General features: G+C 40.7%; 1 protein-coding gene across 1 annotated transcript in view; it reads left to right on the top strand.

Moving 5' to 3' along the window:
* The window catches only part of ZNF407 (zinc finger protein 407), a 347,724-nt gene that overhangs the window by 133,864 nt on the left and 197,970 nt on the right, over window positions 1-15,890 (top strand). Inside the window, exon 4 of the mRNA XM_079983722.1 lies at window positions 5,439-5,513. Coding sequence (XP_079839848.1) covers window positions 5,439-5,513 — 75 coding nt within the window. The remainder of the gene's footprint in view (window positions 1-5,438; window positions 5,514-15,890) is intronic.

Here is a 15,890-nt window from a genome sequence, read left to right as displayed (position 1 = left end):
GTGCTTTCTTGCCTTTTTATTCCTAGCAAGCTTGTTGCCAAATATCTGTAGGATTTAGAACAAAACAAAAACCCTCTCCCAAGAAGGACTTTTGTTGTTGTTGTTTAGTCGTTTAGTCGTGTCCGACTCTTCGTGACCCCATGGACCAGAGAACGCCAGGCACTCCTGTCCTCCACTGCCCCCCGCAGCTTGGTCAGACTCATGCTGGTAACCTCGAAAACACTATCCAACCATCTCATCCTCTGTCGCCCCCTTCTCCTTGTGCCCTCCATCTTTCCCAACATCAGGGTCTTCTCCAGGGAGTCTTCTCTTCTCATGAGGTGGCCAAAGTATTGGAGCCTCAGCTTCACAATCTGTCCTTCCAGTGAGCACTCAGGGCTGATTTCCTTCAGAATGGAGAGGTTTGATCTTCTTGCAGTCCATGGGACTCTCAAGAGTCTCCTCCAGCACCATAATTCAAAAGCATCAATTCTTCGGCGATCAGCCTTCTTTATGGTCCAGCTCTCACTTCCATACATCACTACTGGGAAAACCATAGCTTTAACTATACGGACCTTTGTTGGCAAGGTTATGTCTCTACTTCTCAAGATGCTGTCTAGGCCTGTCATTGCCCTTCTCCCAAGAAGCAGGCGTCTTTTAATTTCGTGGCTGCTGTCACCATCTGCAGTGATCATGGAGCCCAAGAAAGTAAAATCTCTCACTGCCTCCATTTCTTCCCCTTCTATTTGCCAGGAGGTGATGGGACCAGTAGCCATGATCTTTGTTTTTTTGATGTTGAGCTTCAGACCATATTTTGCACTCTCCTCTTTCACCCTCAATAAAAGGTTCTTTAATTCCTCCTCACTTTCTGCCATCAAGGTTGTGTCATCTGCATATCTGAGGTTGTTGATATTTCTTCCGGCAATCTTAATTCCGGCTAGGGATTCATCCAGCCCAGCCTTTCGCATGATGAATTCTGCATATAAGTTAAATAAGCAGGGAGACAAAATGCAGCCTTGTCGTACTCCTTTCCCAATTTTGAACCAGTCAGTTGTTCCATATCCAGTTCTAACTGTAGCTTCTTGTCCCACATAGAGATTTCTCAGGAGACAGATGAGGTGATCAGGCACTCCCATTTCTTTAAGAACTTGCCATAGTTTGCCATGGTCGACACAGTCAAAGGCTTTTGCATAGTCAATGAAGCAGAAGTAAATGTCTTTCTGGAACTCTCTAGCTTTCTCCATAATCCAGCGCATGTTTGCAATTTGGTCTCTGGTTCCTCTGCCTCTTCTAAATCCAGCTTGCACTTCTGGGAGTTCTCGGTCCACATACTGCTTGAGCCTTCCTTGTAGAATTTTAAGCATAACCTTGCTAGCGTGAGAAATTAGTGCAATTGTGCGATAGTTGGAGCATTCTTTGGCACTGCCCTTCTTTGGGATTGGGATGTAGACTGATCTTCTCCAATCTTCTGGCCACTGCTGAGTTTTCCAAACTTGCTGGCATATTGAGTGTAGCACCTTAACAGCATCATCTTTTAAAATTTTAAATAGTTCAGCTGGAATACCATCACTTCCACTGGCCTTGTTATTTGCAGTGCTTTCTAAGGCCCATTTGACTTCACTCTCCAGGATGTCTGGCTCAAGGTCAGCAACCACACTACCTGGGGTATATGAGACATCCGTTTCTTTCTGGTATAATTCCTCTGTGTATTCTTGCCACCTCTTCTTGATGTCTTCTGCTTCTGTTAGGTCCTTTCCACTTTTGTCCTTTATTATGGAAATCTTTGTGCGAAATGTTCCTTTCATATCTCCAATTTTCTTGAACAGATCTCTGGTTCTTCCCATTCTATTGCTTTCCTCTATTTCTTTGCATTGCTTGTTTAAGAAGGTCTTCTTGTCTCTCCTTGCTATTCTTTGGAAATCTGCATTCAATTTCCTGTATGTTTCACGATCTCCCTTGCATTTTGCTTGCCTTCTCTCCCCCGCTATTTGTAAGGCCTCATTGGATAGCCACTTTGCTTTCTTGCATTTCCTTTTCATTGGGATGGTTTTCGTTGCTGCCTCCTGTATAATGTTACGAGCCTCCATCCATAGTTCTTCAGGCACTCTGTCCACCAAATCTAAATCCTTAAACCTGTTCCTCACTTCCACTGTGTATTCATAGGGGATTTGACTTAGATTGTATCTTACCGGCCCAGTGGTTTTTCCTACTTTCTTCAGTTTAAGCTTGAATTTTGCTATAAGAAGCTGATGATCTGAGCCACAGTCAGCTCCAGGTCTTGTTTTTGCTGACTGTATAGAGCTTCTCCATCTTTGGCTGCAGAGAATATAATCAATCTGATTTCTATGCTGCCCATCTGGTGATGTCCATGTGTAGAGTCGTCTCTTGTGTTGTTGGAAAAGCGTGTTTGTGATGACCAGCTTGTTCTCTTGACAGAACTCTATTAGCCTTTGCCCTGCTTCGTTTTGATCTCCAAGGCCAAACTTGCCAGTTGTTCCTTTTATCTCTTGACTCCCTACTTTAGCATTCCAATCCCCTATAATGAGAAGAACATCCTTCTTTGGTGTCACTTCTATAAGGTGTTGTAAGTCTTCATAGAATTGGTCAATTTCAGTTTCTTCAGCACCAGTAGTTGGTGCATAAACTTGGATTACTGTGATGTTAAAAGGTCTGCCTTGGATTCGTATCGAGATCATTCTATCATTTTTGAGATTGCAACCCAGTACAGCTTTTGCCACTCTTTTGTTGACTATGAGGGCCACTCCATTTCTTTTACGGGTTTCTTGCCCACAGTAGTAGATATGATGGTCATCCGAACTGAATTCACCCATTCCCGTCCATTTTAGTTCACTGATGCCCAGGATGTCAATATTTATTCTTGCCATCTCATTTTTGACCACCTCCAACTTACCCATGTTCATGGTTCTTACATTCCAGGTTCCTATGCAATATTTTTCTTTACAGCATTGGACTTTCCTTTCGCTTCCAGGCATATCCGCAACTGAGCGTCCTTTCGGCTTTGGCCCAGCCGCTTCATCAGCTCTGGATCTACTTGTACTTGCCCTCCGCTCTTCCCCAGTAGCATGTTGGACGCCTTCCGACCTGAGGGGCTCATCTTCCAGCGTCATAACTTTTATATGCCTGTTGTCTTTGTCCATGGAGTTTTCTTGGCAGGGATACTGGAGTGGCTTGCCGATTCCTCCTCCAGGTGGATCACGTTTGGTCAAAACTCTCCACTATGACCTGTTCATCTTGGGTGCCCTGCTCGGCATAGTTCATAGCTTCTCTGAGTTCTTCAAGCCCCTTCGCCACGGCAAGGCAGTGATCCATGAAGGGGAAGAAGGACTTAGAACGTGCTTTTTCACAGTGTTATGGGTGTGCCAATGGGTGTAAGCTTCCCCAGAAGGAATTACGGAGCTCCATTCCGCACCCCACCCCACTCGGTGTGCTAGACCTTTTGAGAAAAGGGGGCCTTTTGTGCATTTTTTATCCAATGATCAGTCCCATACTTGAACAAGGAAGCTTCCATTTCTTGACCTATTGGTGGGCAGGCTGGGTAGTGATGTGAAGGTGTGCAAAGACCTCCCATCAGGGCTTGGTATGATACTTATGCTGAGAGCAGCTCAGCACCATCTGACGGCCCCAGCCAGCACATGCTTTTGCTTTGAGAGAGACAGAAACAACCTGTGGGGCAAATTGCATGCCTTTGGTATCTGTATCAAGATCCTACTGTCAAAAACAAGAGTAGGAAGGAATGGTCTTTTAACAGACCCAATCTCAGCTATGAAGGGAGTCAGACTGGGGTGTGTTTTGGGACCCCTCCTTTCCAGCTTTTATGTTTCAGGTCTGGCTAAATTGCTTGGGAAACTGGATGTGTGCCCCCATGGCCATAGGAAATGGAAAGCTCAGTATCCTCCTTTGTGCAGGTTTTATGGTTATATTTTGTTACCATGGGTGGTTTGTTAAATCAGGTGGACCTGCTGGCTAACGTTTGTGAGAAGGAACAGTTTCACATTAATTTTGCTAAAACTAAAGTAGTTGTATTTGGGTAAGAGATCTCTCACATTTAACTGGGCAATTTCGAACAACCCTATATGACAATTTTTTTTTTGTTATTCAGGGGTCCATTTCACTGCTAATTCCTAATTCACTAGGATGCTATTCTCATTAATGCAAGTCATATGGTATGAGCGATCCTAAAGCTCTTTCTGTACAAAGGGAGACAAGTTATTGCTCCAGCCCTTAACATTTTATTGCCTAAGGTTGTTCTCTCTTCCCGCCCCCCCCCATATTAAATATTGTAGAACTTTAAGGTCTCTGCCAATCATCAGTCCAAGAGTTGGAGGATGTTCAAAATTTATTTCTGAATAAAGTTTTGGTCCTACTTGTTAGCATTCCTGCTGTAATGCCCATGCATAAATGGTTTGGCCTTCTATCCTGGCTAGAATACAAGTTTGGCTTTTAAATTTCCGTGATGGAATCCTTGTTCTGCCTTCTTCACATCTGGTTTGTATATTTCATGGCTCACCCTTCAATTCTCAAAAGCACGTTATTGCAAAAGATACACTTGCTAGAGAATGTGATAGTGAGTTGATTACGATCCAGTCAATTGTGGATACGGTTTTTGTTTGTGTTAGAGAGCTTATTTGACTGATATGTTAATGGTCCATTGTCTAGGTTGTACCCATGTATTAAGATGAACCAGGAGAAAGCTAACTATTTGAAGTTAATTACTTTGGTTCCATGCGGATTTGCTTTTAAAGAATTAAGACTCCATGTTAATGCCCTCTAGGTTTCTGGTTGGCCACTATCAGAAATTACTCTTGGAACAGCCTTTCAGTGTGTTTTGTAAAACTGTTATAGAATACAGTGTTCACTACATTAACCACTATCTCCTATATAAAGATCCATGTGAAAAATATATGTCTGAATTTAGCCACAGGGATTTTTTTGTTACATCAAGTGAGTTTGTGTGCTTTTTTGCTTTTGATTAAGGAAAATTATGTTACATTGTGTGCTCCTCTGTTTGCATTGGCTGTAAGAGCCAAATTTGTGGCTCAACTCTGAATGCCTTTACCTTTGTTATGGCTTCTAGCAAAACAAAAGAAATTGTTACTAATACTACTCTGATATATCCTTTGGTGAACTCAGCACATGTGGTTGCAGTGCTGACACAGAGCACTAACCATGTTCTTAATATTTCTTACATAGCAAGAGCCTGAGGGAAAAACAAAAATCTCATCCTTGGGCAGTGCGTGTATTTATTTTGTATAAAGAAATAAAACTGTGTTTGTGTATTCAGGATTTTTGCATTGTCTTTTGGTACGTCCCCTGTACTGTGCTGTTAGGCTGTAGCCCTGCAAAATTTCCAGAGTATGTAATATTGCGAATGCATGATATTATGGGGAAATAAGTTCTCTAAGCTGGAAAGATAACAAAAAACTAATTTTGTTTTTCAGGGTGGCGTTTGTAATGAAGAAGCACCTAAATACTCACTTACTTGGAAAACACGGAGTTGGCACACCGAAAGAGAGGTAAAGTAACTATTTTACGGGTCTGTTGATATACAAACCAAGCTATAGGTTAAAAGCTGTTCTGGAAATGTTACACAGAGCTGCATCCTTGTTTGCTTCTGTGTGCATGCAAAAGCAGAGGTGGTAATGGTACATAGAAATAATTTTGACCTGATACTCACTTGTCCAAATAGCTGCTATGGCCCAGAGTGTGTGTGTGTGTCGGGGGGGAAGAATAAGATAAGCCTCTCTCTTGCTCTTCCATCACTCCAGGTGTGATATATTATTACTATATGGCAAAACATGGCTTGAGATGAAAAGGCAGAATACTATTAAGATGCTTCCCATCTCTGTGTTATGAACAGTATAACATAGCCACTTGACAACACCACAAAAAGTTATAGGTGTTTAACAGATGGTTCATTGTTAATAGGACTGAATACTTTCATTAGAAGGTGGAGGGGGTTTTATAGATCATCTAGTCAAATCCCCTCACACTGCCAGAATTCTTTAAATAAAGTTAATAATAATAATAAACTATTAAATGCATTAATTACGCATTTAATAGTTTGATATAACCAAATCAATCAACATTTGCTCCTATTTAAGATTTCAAGGTCTGAAGCCACCTATGCCAACCTGCTGCCCCCTTGGAACACCTCTCCCATCAGGCGCAGCCTTTTATTTTTTTATAAAAATATTTATATACTGCTGTATCATAAAAATCTATCGCAGATGTTTCCAACAATATAAAAACATAACACCAGACAGTAAAAACAAGTTAAAAGCAAATAAATGAATACATCAGCAGACCGTTGTGAGGGGTGTACTCTTAACTGCCTGCATAGACCTGGCAGAACAGGGAAGTTTTCAGCAGGTGTTTTCCTCGTATTCCCACATTGGCACTTTACTTGGTTTCTTTTGCACCAACAACTAATTGGTGGAGGCACAAGTCTTTGACCATTTTAATCCCAGTTGTTGCTTATGGGATGGATTTGCTACACAGAGAAAGGAAGGAACAAATTGCTTGAAATTCTCCCTACCATGGTGGTCATCGACTTCTAGCTAATTCTGTAACTAACCATGGGCAATGAACAAAGTTTATGAAAACTTGTGGGGTGAAGTGTGAAACCTTTGGGTTTTTTTAGTTAGGGTTTTCGAATCTAATAACATTGTGGGACTTTCTCCCTACTAAATTCATCATTACAGTTAACGTTGACTGCCTTGAGTATTTGTTATCAGGGAATTTTGATGTTCACTTTTTATTGAGAGATATACTAATATCTGAAGCTGTTTATCTCTTTCAGTTAAAAGATTTAGCCATTTTTGTCTTTTTGTCTTCTTGTAACAAGCTGTTGATTCACAAAAAAGATCCCTCTTTGCTTTATCTTTTTGATGGGGAGTCATAAGCAAACACGATTAATAAGGCTGACATTACAGATAAAGCTATTGATACCCTCAAAGTACCACTGGATTAGTCAGTTCTTTACTATCCCAGTTTCCTCAGAGTGGATTATTTTTTGATTTCCAAGTTGATCTCTGGATACTTTAAAAATAGTCAGTGTGTCATTAGTTATCTTCTAGTCCCTTTTATATCAGCTGAATCTTCCACCATTCCAACAAGAGTTCTAGTATTATGCGAGAGGGTGAAAAACTTTTCCCTAGCCACTATTCATAATTTTATATCAGAAAGATCTTGAGCTAAGTACAACGTGAGATTGGGGAACTCACTGCTTGCATGAAACAACAGATGTACCCTGTTAGAGCTAGAGGAGTTTGCTTTATAAAGGATGGCTGTTCTGGAAGCAGAATTGGATTCTGCAGCACTTTCTTCTCATGTTTTATTTCATTTCCAGCGCTCTAGAAATATATATTTCTACTGAGGTGCAGTTACTGTATAATTATCATAAATACTATATAGAAGTCACTTATGTCACCCTTGTGACTATGTGTACCATAAAGAATCACACTGTAGGTATTCAGATATACTATCTGAGCCTGGGAGGTATGATTTTGAGGTGTCACCTCAGATAAAAAAATAAAATAAAGGAGTGTTTTAATCTCTAGCGGTATGGAGTTAGGCTGCTATTTTCTGTTTTTCTGAAGTCTTTCTGGGTGATCCTGTTTCTCCTCTCTGTCTCCCATACTACTTCAAAGCGTTTTGACTAGATCAGTAAGTACTAGCTTGCAGTAAAATAGCATGATGATGATGTTCTTCTTCGTCCAAATTTTAAACCCATGTGGCTTTAGAAGCAGATAGACAAGATCAAGACACCAACATTTTGCACTTAAACCTTACCTGAACTAGTGATGGATATGACAGATATGTGCTTTTATTTTTTATTTGTTTAAAAGAACACACAAAGCAGATCCAAACATGTTTATAGAAGTGAAGTTTTTCCTGTTGGTAATTCTTTTCATGGAAAATGTGGCATTTCCCCTTAATATTCTGTAAAGCTGAATAGTTCTGGCAGGCCTGCAGCCACAATTTAATTTCCCACTATCAGTCCCTTGCTGGTGATGGCTTAGAGTTGAGCAGTACGTGGATTGTTGAAATGCTCACCTTTTTTCCAATTGTCCTTTCTGGAAGTTTTTGATTGGCTTGAAGAAACACTTAATCAAGAGGTTAAACCGGACTAAGCATTTTTTAAAAGCCTTCCATTTAAGAGATTTGGATATGGCTGATTAAAATTCAGCTCCGTATTCAGCCAAGCAGCTCTCTGGTGAACAGGGCCTGGTCAGTGCAAGCACAATCTCTTTCAGACACCCTTTGTGTGCACACACACTCCACAAACCCTCACACACTTCCGTATCACACACACACACACACACACTGTGTTTTCATACAAACACTGAAGGCCTTCGCATAAACCCAGACATGTAAACACAGAAGCAAGAGACTGGCATTTTTATGATTATTTCTTTTATACATTATTAATTTTGTGTAAAATGTTTCACCTAATAATAAAAATATTAATACATAATAATGTAAGCATCACAACAACCCTGCAATGTGGAAGTAGAATGCTAAGGCAGAAAGTGGTGTGGCTAAAATTCATGGCTGAGAAGTGATCTGAACCATGACTTCACAACTACGGTTGCAGTTCTAATCCTGTTTATCTTGGAGAAGATGCCATCGCTTTCAGCTGGACTTACTTCTGAATAGAGGCTAGGATTGTGTTGCAACCCTCAAAGGATAAAATGTATTTTAAAGCAAACCCTGATATAATGTAACTTGCCCCCACTTTTTTTTTTTGAAAGCTAGTGAGAAGAGAGCAACCCGGACAAGTTACAAAGCAGCCCTGGAGACAGTAAAAAAAAATGTTGAAAATTCCAAATAGGGAGACATACCCCCCCCCCCAAATCTTCCCTCTCCCCTTTTCTCTGCAGCCATAAATAAAGCCTTTCTCCCCAAGTACTTGTTTGCTCCGGTAGGGAAACCTTTGTGCAACGCAAAACATATTTTCCCCACTTCATTCCTCCATTTTAAAATGGAGCTTCCCCCACTCTCCAGTTTGAAAGGAATGTATCTTGGGGCCCCCAAATCCCCAAGCACCCCAAACACAAACACACTCCATGCTTCACAAGCCCCTACCTGCAAAAAAATACATACAGAAGCCACCTAACAGTTTTTTTGTGTCCTCCCCTTCCCACACACAACAAATACACATTTTCTTAAGAGCTTCTTCTCAGCCTTTGTTGAGGGAAGGTGTTTTTCAAAGAAGGCACTCAGAAGATATTGTACTAGACTGCCTTACAGGAAAATGCATAGACTTAAAAAATCTGGATTTTTTTTTTTAACATTGCGAACATTCAGGTACATTATATAGCGGAATGTTGTTTGATCTATCCAGCTTCATAGTATAGCATTCCCATACCTGTGTAATCTTGAGCAAAGCTTCCCATTTCTTCTTGCCCTGTTAGAACACTAGTTTTTTTGGCTACAGTTCTGCAAAAAACAAAACCCCAAACCCATTATCTAGGCCCATTAAATCAGCTGCTTCTTTATGGTTTGAATTTGATTCTGTTCTTTTATACATTGTGTATTATAGCAAATACTAATGGAAGTTAGCTAAATAGGCTGTGACAATTAAATTAATAATGCATTTTGTTGCAAGTATTTAGCCTTTGTGGTTTGACTGATATATGCAAAGATGGTAATTTATTAAAAGTAAATTCATGTAATTGTACAACAGAGTTTGATGGACCAAAAATGTTGTCGTTCTGGCTATCATCAAAAACAGAATATTGAAATAAGTTCATAAGGATATAAATATATATATGCGCAGACACATAACACTCAAATTAATGTCCTGCATAAAGCAGCTTGCATGATCAAGCATACAGATATCTAAAACAAAGGGATCATATGTGGGGGAACAAATCACAATGTACAGTACAATATTTTACCCAGAACATCTTATTCAGAACATACTCTCAGTTCTATGTATAGCTCACTAGCAATTTGATTCGTACAAGATTTTGCATGCCTGTTTCCCAGACATACTTGTGTTACCTTATGTGATTGGGGGAGACAATTCCTTACAGGCAGACTCCCATGTTTGTATAAGATTCTCCGCACGCACACCCCCCAAAAAAAAGAGGGGGAGGGAAGAATTACAATAGGTTGCCACCAGATAGAATGAACCTCATGCCCTACTCTAGAGTGTTCAACTGCTAGAGGACTGTGACTCGTAGACAACCAGCACAAGTCCCTTCGGCCCGGCTCCAGGGGGAAATAATAAAGGGAGAAATTTTGGATATAGGTTCCCATAGCCCCGTGAACAGAGAACTTAACAAATCCTTATAAAATTACCTTATCATCCAAGGAGTAGCTTTAGCAACCATACAGTCCAGGAGTGTCGTCAGTTGCAATGGAGATGCGTGGTAGAGTTGGCTTCCCAAGACTGGCGTCACTGGTAGGGCAGACTCATGGGCATAGTGTGGTCTGGGCTGTGTAAGCACACAGTCAGGAGCTTCACTGGTGTGCATGTGCAGCTCTTACTTCACTCCTGCCCCACACCATCCAGATAAGCGGCAGCCGCAATGGGTGTCAGAAGAGAAGCTCTGCAGTGTTGCCCCACTGCACTAGCTGCATCTGGTACAATTTTACATGTGGAAAGCATTTTAAAGATTAATGGTTAGGGGGAAAGAAAAAGCAACAGTAATTCACACTGACTTTGAAACAAAAGTAATAAAGGTAATCTAACTTAGCTAGTAACATGTTACTGGCTTGCACAAAGTCCTGGGTTTCAGAGCATATTCAGAAAAGAGGTTTTGAGAGAGGATGGGAGGAGATTGAGAGCATGTTTGGACTCCTAGTCCATTGTTTCCGGCACAACAAAGCGAGTAAATTTACGTATTGTGGTCATCTGAGACCAATAAAAGTTTGCCTGCTTCATAAAATGGAGTATTATTTGTCCACTGGAGAAAGAAGCCTGACTTAGAAGTCAGTTCTATCTCCTTAACAGCTTTGCACTTAACATGCCAAAAAACAAGCCAGGCAATTCTAACTGAATGCAGTATTGTGAACAAGAGTTCCTGTCCTTTGTGCTTATTCAGAAGCAAAGCCTCAGATAACTGTCTATTCAGAGATCACTGCAGGGGTGAAAAATCACAGAGACTCTTGGTGATGCTGTTGAGCACGGGTTCATAATGTCTTCCTTTATTCCAAGTCACCCTGCCCTGATGGACAGATTCCATAGTCTCTACTTGCATAATGGTCAAAACCAAAATTTTCAGCATTGGTGTAATTAAAATAATAACATTGCCTGTGCAGTTTAACAAATACATGATGCTTCGAAGAACATGTTGATCACTACCCAGTTTGATTTGTCATAAAAAATGTAACTTTTTTCGCAGAGAAAACAAGTCCTCCAAGGTATTTTGCTTCAGATTGTTGCAACTGTGATACTGATTTATTGCCAGCTTGGATGTATCTCAAAACTGGCACATTATCCTCTGTGTTCAAGGGCATTAGACATTTGGTAGCTCACTGTCAGTAATATTCCTGGAAACTACTTGTGTATGTCATTGACTGGAGTAATAGTTACTTGAAGAGCTGTTGTGTAGAAGGGTGTGCTCAATGATTAGCAAAAAAGGAGCATGAGCACTGAGCATTTTTATGTAGTTACATAATGTGAATTTACTATGGAGAGCAAGAGATTATTTTTGCAACTTCTGTTCCTAGTTCTGCTGGAGTTTTGCATCTACCAAATATAATGGCAGTACTTTTTTACTTGCAAACCCTCTTCAGGTGTTCTTCCTCTGAAAGAAAACATGTGAAGGGGGCCTTTGGGTACAAGTGTGGTTACTTGCCCATTGCCATTGCTGTCACCCTCCATGAAACGGAGGCATTTCAGAAAAGCTGCTTTTCCAAGGTCCTAGAATGTCATGGTGCTGTCAGGCAAGGAATGTTTAGAGTGAGAGATTCTCGTTATTGTCAAAAGTACACTTACAAGTTAGGAAAGGACATGTCCCTCATTCGTACGTCTCTCAGCTACTCTTGGGTGTGTACCCAATGAGGCAGTTGCCGCAACAAAGAGACCTTTCCCCAACCTCAGTTTATGTATCTCCACAACCAGAGTTGTGCAAAAGCAGGCAAAGACTGCGTCTGTAGGTATAATGTGTTTCTGCCCCTCCCTCTTCAATTCTCTTCTGGTCCTGGGAGACAGTGGTGCAGGAGAGGTGGGGACAGGATGAGGAGGAGGTGTGGAGTCCTTGACTCTACCCCAGCCTAACCTATCTCCCCCTCCTGCTGAATCTGTTCTTCACTCTCCAATCCTACATCTTCTCCTGTCTCTGACTTTCATCTCCTGGCTGTTACAGGCTGCCCCAGATCACTGATCCATTCTTAGAAGTCAGTCTCCAACCCACCTTCTCCCAGTGCTCACCCATCAGAATCCAGCCACCATTCCTCAGTGTCCAGCCAGTCCCTGACAGCAGGATGCTCCTAGCTTCACAAGGGTGAAAAGAATGGTGATTAGGGGCAGCAGAGCTAATGACTTGACTAATTCATGTGTTTATTTCAATGAACGAAGAAGACTTACTGAACAGTTCTGCGTCATGCACTTCACTATAGGACCACATGAAGAAGGAATTTGGCATAAACCAGCTATTTTATTTACATATCCACTGCCATTTTCATTATAAAGGATGCCATGACCACACCCTTGTGTGAATGGCTTGTCTGCCTTAGAGTGTCTCTATGTGGTTATGTTTCTTAGGAAGCGAACTCTAGGACTGGCTGTTGTCCCCACACTCATCATATCCTCTCCCCTTTAGAAAAGTCTCCTTGTCAACCTTGTGCATTTAGATTCACTGGTGATAAACATAAGGCCTTGGCTGTCTGCAACAGTAATAGTGAGATTATGGGAGAGCAGTTCTTTGGACATAAATATCATTACATGCTTAATTCCTGCAAACTTGTTGTGTGGGATAAACTTGGCTATTTCCTGTGCTCAGTGTGCCCAAATGCTGTGATGTCACTTAGAGTACATTTATTTACACAGAACCTGTACGCCAGCACACATTGGTTGATATGTTGCCATTTGCCAGCAGCATGCCCAAAGTCTCCGAGGTAGAGATGCCATTACAGGTGAGCTACAACAGTCACTACCATTCCTGGTAAATTGTAGTTGTAGATATCTCATAGGATGATAATAAAAAGGGGAAGAAAAGCTGCCAGTCTATCCACCGAATGCTTCCCTCAGGAAATTAAACAGTGTGCACACCATGGGATATACATGAGATGACTAGCTAGCCCTCTAGGTTTCAAATCATATCCAGCAGATCTGAAAGATTTTATCATGATTTTCGTGTGGAAAAACCTCTGAACATCCTGTTCTTCCATATCATTTGTTAATTTAGGGTACTCGGGTGAATTAATGCACTTTTTCATTAATTTACTCATGCAGTGAAATGTATGCATACATTTGTAAGTAAGAAAAAAAATGCCTCTAAACAAAAAAAGTATACTTTCTGTGTTTTAAGGTGATACATGCATGTAGAAAGAATAATCTTAGAACAAGTATTTCTCTTGTACACACTCATACGGTTATTATAGGTACTTTTATTTAAAACTCCCCCCCCAAATTGAACCCATTAATCAGAGGCATATTTTTAGTTTATCAAAATGTGTTACTTTAATTGATTAATATAAATGATTAATTGCCTTAAATGTTGCAGTCCTAGTTTAAAATCTTTAGTTTCTTTCTTTCTTTCTTTTTTATAAGTGAATTGAGTAAGTCTCCAGTTCTAGAGGCAGTGATGCACAGCAGTTAGAATCCCAGATCAGGACTGGGGACATCCCTCTTCAACTCTGTACTCAGCTATGAACCTCATTGAGTTACCTTGGACCAGTCACTATCTCTCACCCTAACCATCCTTCAAGGGTTGTTGTGGGAATAAAATGCTAAACAATGGACAACACCCTGAGTTTGTTGGATTAGGAGCAGAAAAAGTGTAAATGAATATTTCTGCTCCTTCAAAAGACTTCCTTACATTAGTGAATGGTTATTAGTCAAGCAAGAACTTTGTTCTAGATTTTGGCCACGTGAATATATAATAAAATTTGTAAGTATACACCTCACGTTTTTTAGTTACAGTTTAGTTCTGAAAGGCACCATGTCAGTTCTTGAAGGCGATGCGACAAATTGTATTGTTAGATTTGTGTGTGTGTTTGTGAAACAAAATAAGAACGGTTATCCTAGCTCATCAAGCAGTGATGATAAATGTATCATTTGCCAACACCCTTCAGATGTTGCTGGACGATAACTTCCATCATTATCAAGCTAAGCTGGCGAAAGATAATTGGTGTTGTAGTCCAACATTTGGAAGGCACCAGGTTGGTTGAAGGATGCTCTAGTCTAGGGTATCGTTTGGAAGAGATTTGACACTTGTTATGTGCACCTTGACGCAGGGACGCAGGTGGCGCTGTGGGTTAAAGCCTCAGCGCCTAGGGCTTGCCGATCGAAAGGTCGGCGGTTTGAATCCCTGCGGCGGGGTGCGCTCCCGCTGCTCGGTCCCAGCGCCTGCCAACCTAGCAGTTCGAAAGCACCTCCGGGTGCAAGTAGATAAATAGGGACCGCTTACCAGCGGGAAGGTAAACGGCGTTTCCGTGTGCGGCTCTGGCTCGCCAGAGCAGCGATGTCACGCTGGCCACGTGACCCGGAAGTGTCTCCGGACAGCGCTGGCCCCTGGCCTCTTAAGTGAGATGGGCGCACAACCCCAGAGTCTGTCAAGACTGGCCCGTACGGGCAGGGGTACCTTTACCTTTACCTTTATGTGCACCTTGAACATGCCTTTGGAAAGGGAGATTGTTGCATAGATGTTAGATCCTTTTCAGCCTCCTCCTTTTCTCCCCTACCCTTCTTTGTATTACTGTATATAGTACATTATGGAAAGGGATTTATAGCAAGGTACTTTTTGACATTTATGGATTTAGAATGCTTGGTGTCATGAATGCTCTCATGACTCTTTGCTTTGATCAGTGTTTATATAATACAACACATTTATTGAGTATGTTGTAAAAGAAACAGCACCATAATCTTTTGACAGTCTAGAGATGAAATATTTTCCATATATTTTTGAGGAAATGTATAGGAGTACTTTGTAGACTTTAGAGCAGATTGCGGAAATCTAGAATAAAGCATGTATTGCAGAGATTGAACAAGGTGTGCTATAGGTTTAGCTCCCGGTAAAATATGCTCTGTGTATAGCTTTGTACCTTGTCATGCAATTATCAGTGCCTTTTCCCCTGCACTTCCCAGCTGTACTGCACAATTTTAATAATATGATAAGGATAACTCTTCTGTCAAGCTTCACCTTGAATTTAGCAATGCTAAGCACAAACAAAATATTAAAGCATTAGATCAGAGAATAACAGGAATGATTTGACTTTACTATATAACTTCTGAGGTACCTCTAAAATGAGTATTATAAAGATATTTACCTGTAAAAGTTTCCAAGAATACGAAGGAAAGTTAATAATAATAATAATAATAATTTATTATTTATTATTTATTATTTATTATTTATTATTTATTATTTATTATTTATTATTTATTATTTATTATTTATTATTTATTATTTATTATTTATTATTTATTATTTATTATTTATTATTTATACCCCGCCCATCTGGCTGGGTTTCCCCAGAAACTCTGGGCAGCTTCCAACAAAATATTAAAATACAGTAATCCATCAAATATTAAAAGCTTCCCTAAACAGGCTGCCTTCAGATGCCTTCTAAAAGTCTGGTAGTTGTTGTTCTCTTTGACATCTGGTGGGAGGGTGTTCCACAGGGCAGGTGCCACTACCGAGAAGGTCCTCTGCCTAGTTCCCTGTAACTTGGCTTCTCATAGCGAGGGAACCGTCAGAAGGCCCTCAGTGCTGGAC

This window comes from Podarcis cretensis (assembly GCF_951804945.1).
Source record: "Podarcis cretensis genome assembly, chromosome: 7".
Taxonomy (NCBI): domain Eukaryota; kingdom Metazoa; phylum Chordata; class Lepidosauria; order Squamata; family Lacertidae; genus Podarcis; species Podarcis cretensis.
Note: the sequence above shows the minus strand (reverse complement) of the source record. Positions and strands in the feature narration are given on the sequence as shown.